The 18,851-nt window shown below is 44.4% G+C and overlaps 1 protein-coding gene and 1 long non-coding RNA gene across 4 annotated transcripts in view; one reads left to right on the forward strand and one right to left on the reverse strand.

The window, feature by feature from the left end:
- ANKS6 (ankyrin repeat and sterile alpha motif domain containing 6) overlaps nucleotides 1-4,664 on the reverse strand; it is a 52,026-nt gene extending 47,362 nt beyond the window's left edge. For all 3 annotated transcript variants that reach the window (XM_074361887.1, XM_074361886.1, XM_074361888.1), the window contains exon 1: nucleotides 4,176-4,664. In XM_074361887.1, the coding sequence (XP_074217988.1) occupies nucleotides 4,176-4,531 (356 nt within the window). In that variant the 5' untranslated portion in view covers nucleotides 4,532-4,664. The remainder of the gene's footprint in view (nucleotides 1-4,175) is intronic.
- Nucleotides 4,665-5,466: 802 nt separating this feature from the next.
- LOC141577469 (uncharacterized) lies at nucleotides 5,467-18,665 on the forward strand. Its single transcript, XR_012506446.1, has 2 exons — nucleotides 5,467-5,628; nucleotides 7,305-18,665. It is a non-coding gene; the product is annotated as an uncharacterized LOC141577469 (long non-coding RNA).
- Nucleotides 18,666-18,851: the final 186 nt, after the last annotated feature.

Genomic DNA, 18,851 nt, shown 5'->3' on the forward strand with positions numbered 1-18,851 from the left:
CCACAGGCTCTGGAGCCACCTGCCTAGGTGTGAATCTGACTCTGCCACTTACTAGCTGCGCAGCCTTGGACAAATGACCTAATTTCTCTGAGCCTCAATTCTTGATCTGTAAAGTGGGGAATAGTACCTACTTCCTAAGGTTTTGTGTGGCTTGAGTGAGTTAATTCATTTGAAACACTTAGCACAGTGCTCAACACCAAGTAAGTGCTCAATAAAGGTTATCGCTTGAATAGGAGAAAACATGAATGTAACCATCTCTGATACTAAAACACCCACAAGAGACCAAACTGCAGTCCAGGCACAGGGCCTCTCATGGCCTGGCCCAATCCAATGATGCTTTGGAATACAGAGAGCTGGGATGATAAACAGATGCTCACTGCACCGAAAGTGGCAGCTGCCAGGAGCACCACCTTGAGGTACTTACTCTGAGGCATATCTTAGATTCAGGGAAGAAAAGCACAAGACTGGAACGTGTCAGCACACAGCCATGTGTTTGGCCGTCCTGATCCAAGGGATAGACAGACAGTGTATCCTTTAGGAAGTCTCCCTACATGTTATTCCTCAACACTGAGCTTTTGATATGGATTCAGCAACAGAAAGCTTTAGCACAACCCAGCACAAAGGTGACATCTGAGCACAGGTGGTCAGTATCACAAACAGAAGGACAATACATTTTAAAGTACCAGGCCCTGCCAGGGCTCAGCTAAAGGCTGAGAGTTAATTCTCATCCTCTCACCAGACTGTCAGATTCTACCATAGTCTCATAGGAGTGAATTAAAGAGTATGTCAAAGCTAACGCTCCCAAAAGAGCACTTGTAAGATAAACGGAGGAATAAAGAGGAACATAATTAGTCCAGAGCTTCTTGATTTGCAAGTGACAAAGTCAGGACACTTGGATCACAAATTCTAGCTCTTTTTACAATACCAAATTGTAGAGAACAAGGAAAATCCTCTTAAAATTTAAATTATTGGTTAACAGAGTTTAGGTTCATTCTTCTGAGTCTCCTACACCATCAAGATTAACAGAAATTAATTAGGTGAAATTAACCAGATAACTTTGACCATCCTGCAGAAGTTGGTTAACAGCAAAAATTGGTGATCAGCATCATTCAGATACCCTGAAGCATATCAGGTGCTGCAGACATAAATCTCGCTCAGCCAGGCCCTCAGGGGCTCACTAAGGGCTCCCTCTATCAGTGGCTCCCAAACCTACCTTGTGGGAGAATCGCTGGGGAGCCTCTGCTCAGAGTTCCTGTTCCTCTCAGGTGTTCTGAATCACAATTCCAGAAAGGGAACACAGGATCTGATTTGGAAAAGCATCTCAGTGATTCTCATGTGCGGCCAGGTTTGGGTGCTACTGACAAAGGCAACCAGCTCTAACATGGAGTGGTGGGCATGCCGGCAGAGGCCTGCCCAGGGCTGAGAGACCAGAGAATGGAGGGATATCATGGCAGGCTTTCCAGAAGAAGCTAAGCTGGGAGGAAGAAGGGGGCTTCACTGAGAGAAGGGAAGGAAGGGGCTTCCTGTATGTGGTTATGGTCAGGGCTCTGCAAGCAGACTCTCCAAATCTGCTGACTAGCTGTATTCTCAGGAGCAAATTTTGTAATCTCAAATTCTCATCCGTAAAGTGGAGATAATAGTCTTGGCACATAGTAACTGCTCAATAAGTGTTAAGTCTAAATAAAATAAACATGCAGGGAAACACAAAGAAGGCCTGGATGAAATCATCTTGGCCTGACTTTAGGAAATCCGGGGGAAAGGAGAAGAGAGAAACTGGGGAGAGGTCCAAATGTGAGAGCCTCAAATGCCACACTAAGAGCTCTGACTAGGGAAGCCATTGCAGGAGGGGCACAGACAAACATTCATTTGAGAAAGATATGGAAGCTCTGCGGAGGATGGATTACAGAAGGCACACCTGGAGGAAGGGAGTGCAGTGGGAGGCCACTACAAACGCGTGGCCGGGACTAAGGCAGAGGGGAAGGAGGAGGGTATGGATTCAAGAGAGGTTATGGCACAGACAGGTTCTAGGCTGAAGAGTTACCTGGAGTTTTAAAGCCTGGAAGAGTGGATGGGGCCACTAAGAGAGATAGGGAACCTCAGAAGAAAGGTCCATAGCCCAAAAAGCTTTATGGTCATTCCATACTGCTCCAGGCAAGAAATCAGGTGTCTTAAGACAAAGGGTCCCAACACAATGATCGGTTTATAAAACACTGCATTAATCCATGTGAATGAGCAGCATGAATGTTACAACTGGGATGTGTTCCCAAAGTGTGCTTATAGATTGAAATAAATGCCCAAGGGCTAAAGAACAGTTAGGCAAACCACAGTACCATCCCATGGATGGAATATCACACAGCAGCTGAAAATGACATATTTGAAAATGATGCAGAATAAAAATTTGCCAGCAATACAAATTAGAACAACTCTGTAACACTTAGAAAATAACTCAGAAAGAAAATATTATTGTGTCACAATGGGAAGATTCTGGGTAAGACTGTTGTGATTTCAATGCCTTTCAGAAAAACAAATGGCTCATACATATGGAAAGATGTTTTACTTCACTCAGTTTAACAAATGCAAATCACAGCCACTCGAAGATATTTTTCATTCATCAGACACAAAAATCCAAAAGTCTGATAATATACTCTGCTGGAAAGGCTGCAGAAAACCAGGCCCTTATATATACTGCTGCTGGGAGGGTAAACTGGCACTCCTATTGTGTGCAGCAGAATAATGGGCTCCCCAAAGATGTCCACATCCCAATCCTCAGAACCTGTAAATATGTTAGGTCTCATGGCAAATGGGAAATTAAGTTTGCAGGTAGAATTAAGGTTGCTAATCAGCTACCCTTAAGATGGGGTGATTATCCAGGTAGGCTCAGTGGAATCACAAGGGTCCTTTAAATGTGGAAGAGGGAGGCAGAAGAGTCAGAAGATGTGATGACAGAGCAGAGGTCAGGGTGATGTGATCGCTGCTGGCTTTGTAGTACATTGTTACAGCAGCCATAGGAAACTAATATACCTGTATGGAGAGCAGTTTGGCAACAGCCATCAAAATTACAAGTGACTTCTGTTCCCTCCTTTGGGAATTTCTCCAAGAAACTGGGTGGGACCCAAATAGATGGCAGACAGGACTGAGAGACTTCACTGTATACCAGTTTCTTTATACCAGATTTTCAAGTCCTGTTCATCCTACTTCCTGAGTACAGCTCAAACTCATCAATTTGCCCTCCCACCACTGTCTCTGCTCTGGTCCAGGCCACCATCACTTCTTCCTGTATTGTGGTAATCCCCTGCTAACCAGCCTTTCTGACTCTAGCCCTTCCCTCCAATCCATTCTCACACTGCAGCAATAGTGATCTTTCCAAACATAAATCTGATTCTGTCACTAGCCCTGCCTAGAACTTCCCATTACTCCCCAGTGCCCTTAGGATAGCTCACCTTTCTCAGCTTGCCACCAGGCATCTTCCTCTTTCCAGAGAGGGCTCATCTCCCAATACTCCCAACCCCTCCCAGCCATAACATTGTTCTAGCAATCCTACCACTGCCTGTTTCACTTTGGCTGCCAACCTTTGCATGGGCCTCCTATCACCCCCTTCCCACCTTCCCCTTCTTCTGTCCTGGTCAACTCTCAGGCATCCTCGGGTCTCCACTTGAATATATACATCATCCTTACCAGAAACCTTCCACCACCTCCCGAAACTGGGTCTGCTACTCCCAGAGCTCCCCGAACTTTCCCAGTCAAGCCTGTTCCTTTGCCTGGCCTGCTCAGTGGCATATGAGCTGCTCCAGTGGGTCTCGAAGCATTCTGGACGTGAAGCTAGGGTGGGCAGATAGGTTCTTTGGAAACCTTTATCGCAAGAAGGAATGAATGAACATCTTCAAGGTTCTGAGTCTCTACAATTCTATCTGCAGTCCCCAGATTCTGTTTTGAAAGTCCAATGTTTCTAAGATTCTAATTTTACGTTATTAAAAAGCGCGTCCACGTCTCGTCATATGCCAAGCTGCTCAAAGTTTACCATTCCAACTCTCTCTTAACCAGTCCTTCACTCTTTACCTCCTGAAGCGTTTGCGGGAGCCATCGGACAGGTCCGGCCACCTGAGCCTTCCCGCGCCCCGGAGGCCGCTGGCCACCACCCTGGGTCCCCCCGACCCCCCGCGCCTCCGACCCCTCACCTGGCCGCCTGCATGAGCGCGCTCCAGCCGTAGTGGTTGCGGCTGTTGACCGAAGCGCCGCGGCGCAGCAGGAAGCGCACCAGGGGCTCGTGGCCCCCGGCCGCGGCGAACTGCAGCGCCGTGTTGCCCGCCTCGTCCGAGCAGTCCACGGGCACTGGAGCTCCGGCCGCCGTCGCCGCCGCCCCGGGCCCGGCCGCCTCGGCCCCCGCCGGCTCCGCGCCGGCCTCGGGCTCCGCGCCGCGCTCCGCCGGTTCCGCCGCCCCCGGCTCCAGCAGCCGCCGCGCCGTCTCCGTGTCGCCCTGATCGCAGGCGCGCAGCAGCAGCTGGAAGGCCGGGGGCAGCCCGCCCTCGCCCATCGCGGCCCGCGGCCCGCGCCTGTCTGCCCAGCCAGCCGCGCCGACTCCGCCCCCGGATACCGCGCGCCGGCGCCCCCTTCCGCCCGTCCGCGCGCCTACTGTGTGCCGGGCGCGCGCCGAGGGCAAGGCCGCGTGCCTACTGTGTGCTGGGCGCGCGCTCGGGAGCAGGGCGCGCCTCCATCGCCTGCGTCGGGGGGAGCGAGGGCCGGACAGCGGGTTCCGGGAAGCTCCGAGCAGCGTCCGCAGTCGAGCTCGCGGGTTCGCCTTTGCCTTTTCGGCCCCCGGTTGCAGCCCTCCCGGCGGCTCCGGAGACTTCCTGTCCCGTGCGGAGGTTGGAGCGGCCGCCTCAGCCCTCCTCACGCTGCGAGCTCCCGACCACTGGGCCGGGGTCTGAGTCCACCGCCTCAGGGGCCTGGCCTGTGACTTGCGCCGCTGATAACCCTAGCGCCCGGTACTTACTCGGCGCTTCCTAAATAGTCCTTGACTGAATTAAGGAATGAATGGGTCTACTCTGTCCACCCAGAAATGTCCTGCGGGGCCGTCAGTGCCGTCCTTACCTGGGATGTGCGTTAGGGCTACAAGCAACTTCTGTACTTTCATCTCTCTTCACCAGTGGTTCTTGAAGCAGCACCATCTGGGACATTTTACAAATGCAAATTTTCTCATCCCACCGCAGACCTGAATCTCCGAAACCGAGTGTGGAGACTAGCCATCCGTATTTTAACAAGCCCTTTAGGTGATTCTGAGGCGTGCTAAAGTTTGGGACCCACTCTGATCTTTTACAGCAGTACTGTCAGCTTTGGGAAAGCTGATCATCCCCATACGATCACTCCCCAAACGATCACCCCCAATTTACAGAGAAGGCAACTGAAGCTTGCTGAAGGCCACATGACTAAACATGAGGAGAGCTTTGACTAGGAACTGGGTATTCTGACATCTAGTCCAGTTCTCTTTCTATTCTGAACAGATATCTACTGAGTGCCTACTGTGTGCCAGGCATTACTCTAGGTGCTGGAGAAGCTTCAGGGAACAAAATAAAATCCCTGCCTTCCTGGGCCTGACAGTGGGGAAGAGACAGGCTGTAAACACGCAAACAAGTAAGTAACTTGTATGTCAGATGGTGATGAGTGTTATTAAGATAATAAATAGAACATAGCATAAATCCAAGTAAATGGGACAGGGGATGGTGTGTTATTTTATAATAGGTTGGGTGGAGAAGGTGTCACTGAGAGTGTAACATTTGCACAGAGACCTGAAGGAATTGAGCAATCGAGTCATGCTGACATTTGGAGAGAGTGCAATCTAGGCAGAGGGAAAGAGAAAGATTCTAACCAGAGCAGCCCTGCCAGCAAATAGCTTACGCCACATGCTCATCATGATAATAGATATTAACATTCTGATCTAGAGTATTTGGTTTCCATAGACTGTCAGCTGTGGCCCCAAAGCCTAGCAAGAAGCTAGACGTAACGGTAGGTGTTCTGTACATGACTATTAAATGACTAAGTCTCATGTGCAGGATTATAATACAGAACAGAATTTGATGAGTGGGTGAGGAAGGAATAAGGGTCATGACTTTGACAGACCCAAGATGATGGTAATGCCCTTGGGATCTGGGCCAGCAGGGCTGGAAGAAAAGGTCTTCTAGGCGAAATGTAAAGATGAGGAAAAGTCTCTAAAGTACACAGGGCTCAGACTGCAAAATGATTCAGTGCCAGGGATTTATTCTGTTTATTCTGTGAGTAATGGAGAGTCATGGAAAGCATTTGAGCAGGTGAGTTACAGGGATAGAGTAATCCCTTAGGCCATGTTGGAACTGGAACAGGCATACCTTGGAGATATTTCAGGTTCAGTTCCATACCACCACAATAAAGTAAGTCACATAGGTATTTTTTGGGTTTCCCAGTGCATGTAAGTGTTATGTTTACACTATACTATAATCTATTAAGTGTGCAATAGTGCATGTCTAAAAAATACATACATACATTAATTTAAAAATACTTTATTGCTGAAAATGCTAGCCATCATCTAAGCCGTCAGCAAGTCATAATCTTTCTGCAATAGTAACATCAAAGGTCACTGATCACAGATCACCATAACAGATATAATAATAATGAAAAAGTTTGAAATGTTGCAAGAGTTACCAAAATGGGATTCAGAGACACAAAGTGGGCAAATGCTGTTGGAAAATGGTGCTGATAGACTTCTTCGAACAGGATTGCCAAAAACCTTTAGTCTATAAAAGACAACATATCTGGGAAGCACAATAAAGGAAAACACAATAAAACCACATGTACCTGACACTGTCCCTCATTTCCAGATTTGGCCCCATTCACCACAGTAGAGGTGAGAATGACTTGGTTTTGAATGTCTAATGAAGAACTGTTCCCTTGAAAATCCTGCGCAATTGCTTCCTTGTCTTATTCTATTTATTCAGGTATCTTACATTTTACTAACTTGTTATTTCATTGTAAAAGTAATGTACACGGTAAAAACAAAACAAATTCCAACAGTATAAAAGGGCATAAAGTGAAAGCAAAAGTTCTTTTCCCTCCTTCCCCACTTTCCTAGTTCTCCTTCCTGTAGGTAACTGAGATTCGCATTTATTTTATCCTTCCAAAAACATTTCATACGTATTCAAACATGCACACCTACACATAGGTATTAATCAAGCTTCTGGATTGTAAGCAACAGAAATGAACCCTCTGCATTATTTAAGCAGAAAGATTTAATACAAGTTTGTTTGTTTGTTTGTTTGTTTGTTTGTTTTTTATAGCTCACAGACCTCACAAGGGCAAGAGAACCAGCCCTGGAGGCCCCACAACCAGGAACAATGTCCCAAATCATGCCAGGCTGCACACTATACCAGGATGGAGCCCTTTTAGGTGTCACCAGCTTCAGAGTCAGAGCCTGAGGTGGGAACATCTGAATGGCCTGGCCAGGTCAAAAGTTTGGCCTGGCAGAAAGGGAGCCTGGGAAAATGTATTTCTGGCATTTTCAGCATGTAACGTGGGAAGTAGGCTCCAGTGTAGGTGCCCCGGATGGAGAAGACTCTCCAGGAGAGGAAGGGAGTTCTGATGTTGGGCAGCCAAAAAGGATAACAGATGTCTACTACAAATAGTCCCTCTAGAGTGGATCTCTATTGCTTACACTGGCCCTGCCTCTCCTACTCGGGAAAGAGACACCTCTTTCTTCTGGGGAGCCTCCCCCCCAACTTTCAGCTCTTGTGTTCAGTGATTAGCGCCTGTCCAAGCCCATTCCAACTGCTTCAGCCCAGGATTTTTTGCTAAAACAAATGGGAAGGAGGCCTTCTTTGCTGAAGTTGTTGGCTGTTAGGATGTCATAAGCCAGGCTGGGGCTCACTCTGTTCCCATTAGAAGACAGCCTGCCTGAGAGTGAAACCACCACACAGAAAAGCAGAGACATGTGATAGAAAGAGATGGGATGAGAATCCTCTCCCATTATTTTTGGTTAGATTTGTTTTGAGCAGGATTGTCACTTGCAATCCAAACCTTAACAATGCATATTTTACTTTTTAAATGAATGGTTTCCTGCTATGCATGCTATTCTGAATATCCACGCCCCCACCCCCTTCATTTAACAAATGACTTGGGTATCTTTCCATGGAGGTGAATATAGATCCACTGCATCCTTTTTAATGGTTGCATGTAACACCATTAATCAGATGTACCATAATTTATTTAATCATTTTAAAATGATGCACAATTAGCTTGTTTCCAGTTTTGTGCTATTATAAAAAATCCTGCTTGTAGCAGTCAGGGTCCCAGCAGGAAACAGATGGCACACTTGGCTGAGGAAAGGAGGAATGTTTATTAAAGGACTAAATACAGACATGTGGGCAGGATATACTAAGAGCTACAAGGGATGATGCAGTACTCAGAGGCTAGTAACAGTAGGGAGCCATTACCACCCCAGGCCTGAATGAGAAAGGGAGAGAGCAGTTACTGGAATTTAGCAAGAGAGAAAACTGGAACGATCTACCTGAGAAGAGTTAATGGAGCTTGATAGAGGGACACAGCCAACCCCAGGCAACCCAGTAGGGAGTAATCCCCAGAGGAATAAAAACCTCTGACCTCGTCCTCCTCTGGCCCTCTGATCTCCTGCCACTGCTCCTCCTTGGCCAAACCCAACTGTTAGCCAGAGTTCAGAGCCTGCTGATGTGATCATCCTCACGGTCAGCCTCCCAGGGTTTGGAGCAGGGAGGAGAGAGACTCAGCGGGGCAAATAAAGATTCCAGCACCTTGCTGCTCAAACCGTGGTCCTTGGTCAGCAGCATCAGTACCTTCTGGGAGCTTCTTAGAAATATAGCAACTTGGGTCCATCCCAGACCTATTGAACCAGAATCTGCATTTCAACACCATCCCCAGGTGATTTGTGTGCACAGAGGTTTTGAGAAATGGACCTAGCACATCTTGGTATGTAAATCCCTTCTGCAAGAGAATCTACAGTCTTATTTATGAACTCTTTTCCAGTGTTTTTTCATTGATCCCTGTGTTGGTTTGGGTCCTCTGAGAATCAAATGCCACAATGGTTTTTTCTGGGAGAAATGCTTGTATAGGATAAGGGAGGAAGGAGGAGGAAAGGGGAAGGTGAGCCTTCAGACCCACACGGAGGTCTGACAACTGGGAAAATAGAGTAGGAAGGGAGGAGGCTTGAGTAGGAAGAGCTTCAGACTGCCTTGTCGTTATGGGAATGTCTTGGCCCGGCCTACGGGGAGTCCTCAGGCAAAGGGATTCTGCTAAATTTTCCTGCATCAGGCAGAAGTGGGTGGATTTTGGTCCCTGACTGGGAGAAACCAGAGGAAGGAAATATAGTCTCAACAAGAATAGTACAGAGGATCCAAAGATGTAGCAGCTAGGCTCCCGGTCAACTGTTCTCCCCACAGGAGGTTATCTTGAAAGGTGATCTGAGCAGTGCACTTCCATCACCAACACAATCCCTGTTCAACCAACGTTAATTGAGTGCCTTCTGTATGCCAGGCATTATGTGTGTTGGATGATAGGGACACAGCCCCTGACCCCCAGGGAATCCCACATGATTGCAGAGCAGGGTGGTCTGTGAGCTTTTGTCATCGATTCAGAAGAAGATGTCAGAGTTTGGGGGTGTCATTGACAGCTTCATGGGCCACAAGTGTGGCCACAAGTTGGGCAGAAACACTGGGTGTGATCTGGGTGGTTGCAGGAGAAGAGAAGAGACAGACTGGAAGAGAGAACAGGGAGGGAGGGGACCAGAGACTAGTGCAGTGAATTGGAAAGGAGGTAAGGAGGGTGTGGAAATAAAATAATCTCTGAAGAGTATGTGTTTACCTTAAAGTGTCTAACTTCTTTTTCCTAGTAAGATAATAATGTTTGTTGTAAGGAGTTCCAATGTTGTAGAAATATGGAATGCAAGCTCCTTGAGATCAATGGCTCTGAGTATTTACCATCATATCCCTAGAATCTAGTACACTGACTTTCAAGCGGTAGGTGATCAATAAATATTTGTTGAAAAAAGGACCAAATTTAATGAAAATGGAAGGGCCAAGGAGTTTCACTCATCAGAAATAAATGAAATACAGTTAATGGTTTGGTGACTATTTCTTTAGAGTTTTTTCTTTTGCATATATTAACATATTTTACCAAAAGAGGATCATACTATCCATACAGATCTACAAGGTGCTTTTCCTGACTTAAAGATACATCTTAAGCACATTTGTTTGTGAAGCATCTAGAATTAATGTCATCCTTGTTTTTTTTTAAAACACTTTTAAATTGAGTTATAGTCATTTTACAATGTTGTGTCAAATTCCAGTGTAGAGCACAATTTTTCAGTTAAATATGAACATACATATATTCATTGTCATACTTTTCTTCACTGTGAGCTACCACAAGATCTTGTATGTATTTCCCTGTGCTATACAGTATAATCTTGTTTATTCTAATATGCTTGTCAGTATCTACAAAATTTGAAATCCCAGTCTGTCCCTTCCCACCCCCTACCCCCTTGGCAACCACAAGTTTGTATTCTATGTCTATGAGTCTGTTTCTGTTTTGTATTTATGTTTTCTCTTTTTTTTTTAATTCCACATATGAGCAATCTCATATGGTATTTTTCTTTCTTTCTGGCTTACTTCACTTAGAATGACATTCTCCAGGAACATCCAGTTTGCTGCAAATGGCATTATGTTGTCAGTTTTTATGGCTGAATAGTATTCCATTGTACAAATATACCACCTCTTCTTTACCCAGTCATCTGTTGACAGACATTTAGGTTGTTTCCATGTCTTTGCTATTGTAAATAGTGCTGCTATGAACACTGGGGCACAGGTGTCTTTTTGAAGTAGGGTTCCTTCTGGATATATGCCCAGGAGTGGGATTACTGGGTCTTATGGTAAGTCTATTCCTAGTCTTTTGAGGAATCTCCATACTGTTTTCCACAGTGGCTGCACCAAACTGCATTCCCACCAGCAGTGCAAGAGGATTCCCTTTTCTCCACAGCCTCCCCAGCATTTGACATTTGTGGACTTTTGAATGATGGCCATTCTGACTGGTGTGAGGTGATACCTCATCGTAGTTTTGATTTGCGTTTCTCTGATAATTAGTGATATTGAGCATTTTTTCATGTGCCTATTGATCATTTGTATTTCTTCCTTGGAGAATTGCTTGTTTAGGTCTTCTGCCCATTTTTGGATTGGGATGTTTGTTTCTTTCTTATTAAGTCGTATGAGCTGCTTGTATATTCTGGAGATCAAGCCTTTGTCGGTTTCATCGTTTGCAAAAATTTTCTCCCATTCTGTAGGTTGTCATTTTGTTTTACTTATGGTTGCCTTTGCTGTGCAGAAGCTTATAAGTTTAATTAGGTCCCATTTGTTTATTCTTGCTTTTATTTCTATTGCTTGGGTAGACTGCCCTAGGAGAACATTTTTGAGATGTATGTATGTGAGATAACGTTTTGCCTTTATTTTCTTCTAGGAGGTTTATTGTATCTTGTCTTATGTTTAAGTCTTTGATCCACTTTGAGTTTATTTTTGTGTATGGTGTAAGGGAGTGTTCTAGCTTCATTGATTTACATGCTGCTGTCCAGTTTTCCCAGCACCACTTGCTGAAGAGACTGTCTTTATTCCATTGTATATTCTTGCCTCCTTTGTCAAAGATTAGTTGACCAAAAGTTTGTGGGTTCATTTCTGGGCTCTCTATTCTGTTCCATTGGTCTGTATGTCTGTTTTTGTACCAATACCATGCTCTATAGTATTGTCTGAAGTCTGGGAGAGTTATTCCTCCAGCCTCTTTCTTTTTCTTCAATAATGCTTTGGCAATTCTAGGTCTTTTGTGGTTCCATATAAATTTTATTATGATTTGTTCTAGTTCTGTGACATTATGTCCTGGGTAATTTGATAGGGATTGCATTAAATCTGTAGATTGCCTTGGGCAGTGTGACCATTTTAACAATATTGATTCTTCCAATCCAGGAGCATGGGATATCTTTCCATTTTTTAAAGTCTTCTTTAATTTCCTTCATCAATGGTTTATAGTTTTCTGTGTATAAGTCTTTCACCTCCTTGGTTAGGTTTATTCCTAGGTATTTTATTACTTTGGGTGCTATTTTAAAGGGAATTGTTTCTTTACTTTCTTTTTCTGTTGATTCATCGTTAGTGTAAAGAATTGCAACTGATTTTTGAATGTTAATCTTGTAACCTGCTACCTTGCTGAATTCTTCGATCAGCTCTAGTAGTTTTTGTGTGGACCTTTTAGGGTTTTCTATATATAGTAACATGTCATCAGCATACAGTGTCACTTTTACCTCTTCTCTTCCAGTTTGGATCCCTTTTATTTCTCTCTCTTGCCTGATTGCTGTGGCTAATGTCATCCTTGTTAGCGACCCTGTGGTATAGTAGTATATGAATGTGCAGTACTTACTTTATAATCTCCTATTAATGGATATTTGAGTTGTTCCCAACTTTTTGCTTTTGTATACAATACTATGATAAGCTTCCTGTAAGCTTATCTCTTGAGCACTTATGAATCTATTTCTGTTAGATAAATTCTTAGATGTGAAATTACAGAGTCAAAAGGATATGAACATTAATATTTCAAATAAATGTTACCTGGTTGCTTTCCAAGAGGTCATATCAGTTTGCATTCCTACCAACTAGGTAAGAGTGCCTGTTTATTCACATCCTAGACAACACTGTAATTAATAACCTTTTTAATCTTTGCCAATCTGATAGGTGAAGAAATATTTTGGAGTAAGTTTAGTTTGCATGCATTTTAAGTAGATAAGTTGAGCATGTTTTGCTACATTTATAGACCATTTATATCTCTTTTTGGGGGGAGCTATCCAAATAGTTTGGCTATTTTTATTTCTGTTTATTCCCTGTTGATTCATATATTGGGAAAATGTCATCTGCAAATATGTCTTTCTGACTTGTCTTTTGAGTTTATATTATTTTTGGCCTTACAGAATTTAAAAGTTTTTATGTCAAATTGATAAATCTTTTCTGTAAAAGTTTCTGGGTTTTTTTCACCTAATACTTTCATCGTTGGATTTTATTTTATTTTTTTACTTCGACATTTTAAGATCATTTGGAATTTATTTTGGTGTAAGTTATGAGGTTGGGATTTAACTTTGTTTTTCCAAATGTTTATCAAGTTGCCCCAACATTGATTGAATCAGCCATGTTTCCCCCTCTAATATCTGAAATGCCACATCTACTGTATATCATATTATGTTCTAAAAGGGATGTAGTGACCCCCTATGAAGGGAACTAATATGAAAAATCAAAAGTGCCTTCTACAGAATCAGTTTGTTGGTTGAGGAGCAGATGAGATAAGATGAGATATGGTTTGGTCAAAGAACAAATAAGCCCCCAAACTAACAAGAAGCCCAAGGAAAGGAGAAGCAACTCAATTTGGAAAGAGGTATGAAAAGAATTAAGTTCTCAGCTGGATTTGCCTTCTATGGATGCCAACTTGTCATCATTAATGACATTTATATAATGCTTAATCTGGGTAACTCTTGTTACTTTACCTCTATTAACAAACTATTTTATTTCTAATAGCTCCCAGGTGGTACCAGTGCTGCTGTTGTAAGGACCACACTTTAAGCAGCAAGGCACTGGGCATCTTCCACTTGCCCCTGCAGAAGCTCTCTCCATCCTGCTTTGTGCCCATGGAGGCTGTCTGTGTGGACTACATTACTCAATCCTTCCAAAACCCCTATTCAGGTACCATTATTATCATCATCATTTTATAGATGAGCACATTGAATTGAGAAAGGTTCAGTAACTTGCCTGAGGCCACACAGCAATCTGTGAGGGGGCTGGGCTTGAGCTCAGGCACATTGCTCAAAGGTTGAGCTCCTACCCATGAAGCTAAGCTGCCTTTTGGTCTCCACAGCAGACTGCAGTGAGTTATGCGGTGGGAAATATGTTGAATTAGGAGGCAGGAGACCAGGACTCAGATCCTTGTTCTGCCACTTGCACGTTGTGTGACCTTGGATAAACCACCTCACCTGTCCGAGCCCAGGTTTCCTCATCTGTCTGACTTCCAAGGTTGTCAGCGGGTAAAATGAGATGGTGCATGAAAAATAAAGCATAGCAGTTTATGGCACATATAGGTGGTCAGTAAGTGACAGCTCGTCCATCACCTGGGATTGAAACTGAGGTCTTATAAGGCCTAATTCCATCACGCTTTTCTCTGCAGCTGAGCCTCCTTTGGGACGCATTCCAGTGGGTGAGCTGGTCCAAGTTGTAATCCGTGTCTGTTTTCTAATTTGACCACAGATCTTAAATGTGTTGGGTGTCTGGACAGAGGCCAAAAGACACAACTCCAAGCCTTTCCTATCACACCTGCCTTTCAGCACCAACCAGCAGACTCTGTTCTGTGGGTAAAGTCACCTCCCACTAGTCTGGTATCAGCAGCAGTTTGTTCTGGATAGGAGCTGCTTTGCATGGTTCACCCCAAACCTTGTCCCGCTCCTGGAGCCCCAGGGGAGATGCTCATGGAAGGCCCATTTCCTCCAGGGAGGCTAGAAACCAGAAGCTATGAATCCAAACAGATGGCAAATGAGATCCTAACTCTCTCTGCCTGAGCCACCAACTTGTTAGAGACCTTCTCTCTACTCCGTCTCAGGCTCCCCATCTGTAAAATGAGAGAATGAGATTAGACTTAGGCTTATTAACTTTTTGTCTGTAGTCCACTCGAGAATAGAGAATATTTGATAAAAAGCTTTGGACTAGCTTCCCAGTTTACACACTCTATCTTTCTATAGGAGATACAAAACTTCATTTCCCTGAGCTGGATACCAGCAGAGGGAGTTCCAGATTAACCTAAAATATGATCTCTGATATCACTTTAACATTCAGGTATCCATGTAAACATTACTTCCTCAGAGAAGCCTTCCTAAACCCCTAAACTAGACCAGGTTCTACTAGGATAAGCCCCTTTAGTTCCCTGCAATTCTTCTTGAAAATACTTATCACAACTCTAATAAGTTATCTTTTTATTATCTGTCCATTCCACTACACTCTTAGCACCATGATGTCAAAAATATCTGTCTTATGACAAAGATTCTCTCCTTGGCCAAGCTCTAGACAGGTTCCTCTGAACCCTCCTCTTGACTAGGGCCCAACCTTGACCTATAAAAACACAAATGATCTCATCCACCAACCTCCCCTCATATTAAAAGACTTAAACACTAACATATTTTCTAAGACTATGACCCTAGGCCCCCCTTGAGTGCCTGCCTGAGAAAGCTCAGGCTACCCAAAGAATTTACTGTTTGTTCTGTCCAATACCTAACCAGAGGCCCCTGACCACCCTTCTTAGAACATTTATTACAAAGGGCTTACAATTCTGAATCCTTCCTCTGTCCCTTTGAGATGTATATGTATCTCCTATAGTTCAGGAGTGTCTTTCTCAAGGACCTGAAAGCCATTCCTTTAAAATGTAGTCATCAGGAAGGATAGGGCCTCTGTCTCCCAGTCTCAGTCAGAGGATGGAATCCTAACTTCGATGGTTGCCAGCCAACAGGGGTGGCTGGGCTCGTCAGCACTTATGCTCACCAATCCTTTGTAATTTTTCACTTCCTCGACTCTGCTTAGAATTCCAGTCACCTCTGTGCAAATCAAAGTTGAATCATTTCATGCTGGACCCTCTTCCCTATTGCAATAGTATGTTACTGATTCAAACCAATCCTTACCACTTAAACTTAGTACCCACGTTTGTTTATCATTGACACATGCTCATTGTGTGTGCCTAATCCCTAGCATGGTGCCCAGCACATAGCAGATGCTCAGTAAATATTTCCTGTTGAAATATGTTGATTAAAATCATCCATTTGTTCCAGTTATCTATTGCTGTGTTACAAACCATCCCAAAGCTTCACAGTGTAAAACAACAGCCATCTTATTATGTTGATGGATCCTGTGGGTTGGGGATTTGAAGAGGGCACCTCTCCTCTCTGTTCCGTAATGCCTAGGGCCACAGCTGAGATGAGAATGGCTTGAGGAGCCACTTCCAAGATGACTTCACTCACCTGTCTGATGCCTGGGCTGTCTGGGCTGGCTGAAGGTTGGGCACAGCTGGCACTGTTGACTGTCTACCTGTGGCCTCTCCAGCTTGATGGCATCAGGATAGTTGGATTTCTTCCCTGGAAGCTCAAGGCTCCAAGAGCAGTGATCCCATGAACAAGGTAAAAGCTTCATGGCCTTTTACATCCAGCCTGAGAAGTCATAGAGCTTCACTTCTACCATATTCTGTTGGCTGAAGCAGTTTAAGTCTACCTCGATTCAAGGGGAGGGAGTATCAAAGAATTTGCAGCCTGGTTTTAAAATCACCATGCTTTCAGAGTCAGATTGGGGAGCATTCTCTTACAATTAATCCTCTATGTCACTGAGGATTAATTAGACTTGACTGCATAGGACAGAAAACCCATAGGAACAGTGGCTTAAACAAGACAGAAGTTTATTTCTCTCTCGCATAAACAAAGCCTAGAAGGAGGCCATCAGGACTGGTTCAGTGTCCCCAGGGTAGGGAATTGGGCTCCTTCTGCCATGTTATTTCACCATCCTCAGTGCATGACCTGAGGTGGTTGCTTGAGTTCCAGACTTCATAGCCACAGTCCAGCCAGCAAGAAGAAGAAAAGGTAAGGAAGTTTCCTTTAAAGACATTACTCCAAAGCCCCACGTGACACTGCCACTTATAGCCCATCAGTGGCACACTTAGTCACGTGGCCATGCCTAGCTGCAAGGGATGCTGGGAAATCTAGTCTTTATTTAGGAAGACCATGGGCCCAGAGAAACAAACACATTGAAAAAAAGAGTCTCTCTTGTTAGGGGAAAAGAGGAGATTGGATATTAGCTGACCTCCAGCAGTTTCTGCCACACCTTTTTATTCTGTTCTATTTCCTGTTCTGCTACTGACCAACTGTGGGCCTGGACAACACACCTCCTTGGGCCTTGTTTCCAGTTAGGGAGGAGGGTGCTGCAATGTAATAAGGAAACTCAAAGTATTAAGCAAATAAAAGTGTCAGTACTCTGGTCCAGGGAGAAGAACTGGAGCCTCACCAAGTCAGCTTCCTTTTTTACTTTTCCGGGTGGTCCCCTGGGGTTCCTGGGAGCAGATTTTGAAAACTCCCAGACTGAGTGAGTTGCTGAGGCCCTTCCAGCAAGAAGATCTGATGAATTCATGTTTGTTACATTTTGGGAATAACTTCTCTCTATACTTAACCAGGCTGTGCCCTCCGTCAGATACCTCCCCAGTGAGTTCAAACAGGTGCCTTTGAAAGCGAGTGTGAGACATAGAGCAAGCTATGAACTGAGCACTTACCGTGTGTCTGACACTGAACCAACTTCTGGGATCATAAAGTGACTACAGCTCATACTCTTAGTCCTTTACAGTCTCTTTGTTACAAGGCCAGTGCGTGAATGAAACACAATCCAATGTAGCAAGGGCTGGAACAAAGTATGATGGTGCTGTGGATTGAATTGTGTCCCGCACCCCCACCAAAGATAGGAAGTCTAATCCTTGATACCTATGAATGTGACCTTATTTGGGAATAGAGTCTTTGCAGATGTAATCAAGTTGAGGTCATTAGAGTGGGCCCAAATCCAATGACCAGTGCCCTTAGAAAAAGAGTCGAAAGCACACAGAGACAAACAGACCAGAAGAATGTCCTGTGACCATGGAGGCAGAGATTGGTGGGATGCATCTACAAGCCAAGATGTGCCGGGGATTGTTGGCAACACCAGAAACTAAGAGAAAGATGTGGAACAGATTCTCCCCTTGGAGCCTTCAGGGAGCTCATGTCCCTGCTAATGAGACTAATTCTGGGCTTTTAGCCTCCAGAACTGTAAGGGAATACATTTCTGTTGTTTTTAGCCACCTTAGTTTGTGGTACTTTGTTATGGCAGTCCTCGGAAACTAATAGACATGGTCGGTTTGATACTCAACTTGGCTAGGCTTTAATCCTCAGTTACTCAATTAAACACTGATCTAGATGTTGCCATGAAGGTATTTTGTAGATATGATTAACATTTGCAATTAATTGACTTTAAGAAAGGAGATTATTTAGGTGGACCTGATTCAATCAGTTAAAGTCCTCAAGAGCTGAACTGATACTGCCCTAGAAAATAAGATATTCTGCCTGTGGACTGCAGCTTCAGCTTATGCCAGAGTTTTAGCATGTCTTACTCTGATGGTCTGCCCTATAGATTTTGGACTTGCTTAACCAGTCCCCACAACTGCATAAGCCAATTTCTTACAATAATGTCTTAATATATCTCCGACCAGTTTTGTTTCTCTGGTGGAATCTTAACATACAAAAGGATGATATAATCTTGCAATACATTTGCTTAAAAGACTGTGGAATTGCTGAAGGCTTCATAGAGGTGGTGGCTTTTGGCAGGGCCTTGAAGGATGGGTAAGAGTTTGCTAGGTGGGGAAGGGCATTTCAAGCATAGAGAACAGCATGTACAAAAGCCTTGAGTGAAACTCAAGCTTATACTTTATTTGCATATGATGTTGCAAAGTGTAAAACTGACAGCCTATAAAGGCCTGTGTAAACCTACAGACAGGGTCCAGAGCTTGGAATGTTAACTCCTCTGGGCCCGCTGGCATAATAAACCTGTGTTCTCCAACTCTCCGAGTGCTGCTTGGTCTCTCTCGCCGGATCCAGGTTGCTGTCACAACTGAGCTGTAACACATTTGTCCGCAACATTTCCTCTCTTACCAGACTGTAAGGGTTAGATGAGATAACAGCAGTGAAATTCGTAGCACCCTTCTCAGCGCACTTGGCTAACATTTACGGAGCGCTTAAGAAGTGC

This window comes from Camelus bactrianus, chromosome 4 (assembly GCF_048773025.1).
Source record: "Camelus bactrianus isolate YW-2024 breed Bactrian camel chromosome 4, ASM4877302v1, whole genome shotgun sequence".
In the NCBI taxonomy this organism is placed as follows: domain Eukaryota; kingdom Metazoa; phylum Chordata; class Mammalia; order Artiodactyla; family Camelidae; genus Camelus; species Camelus bactrianus.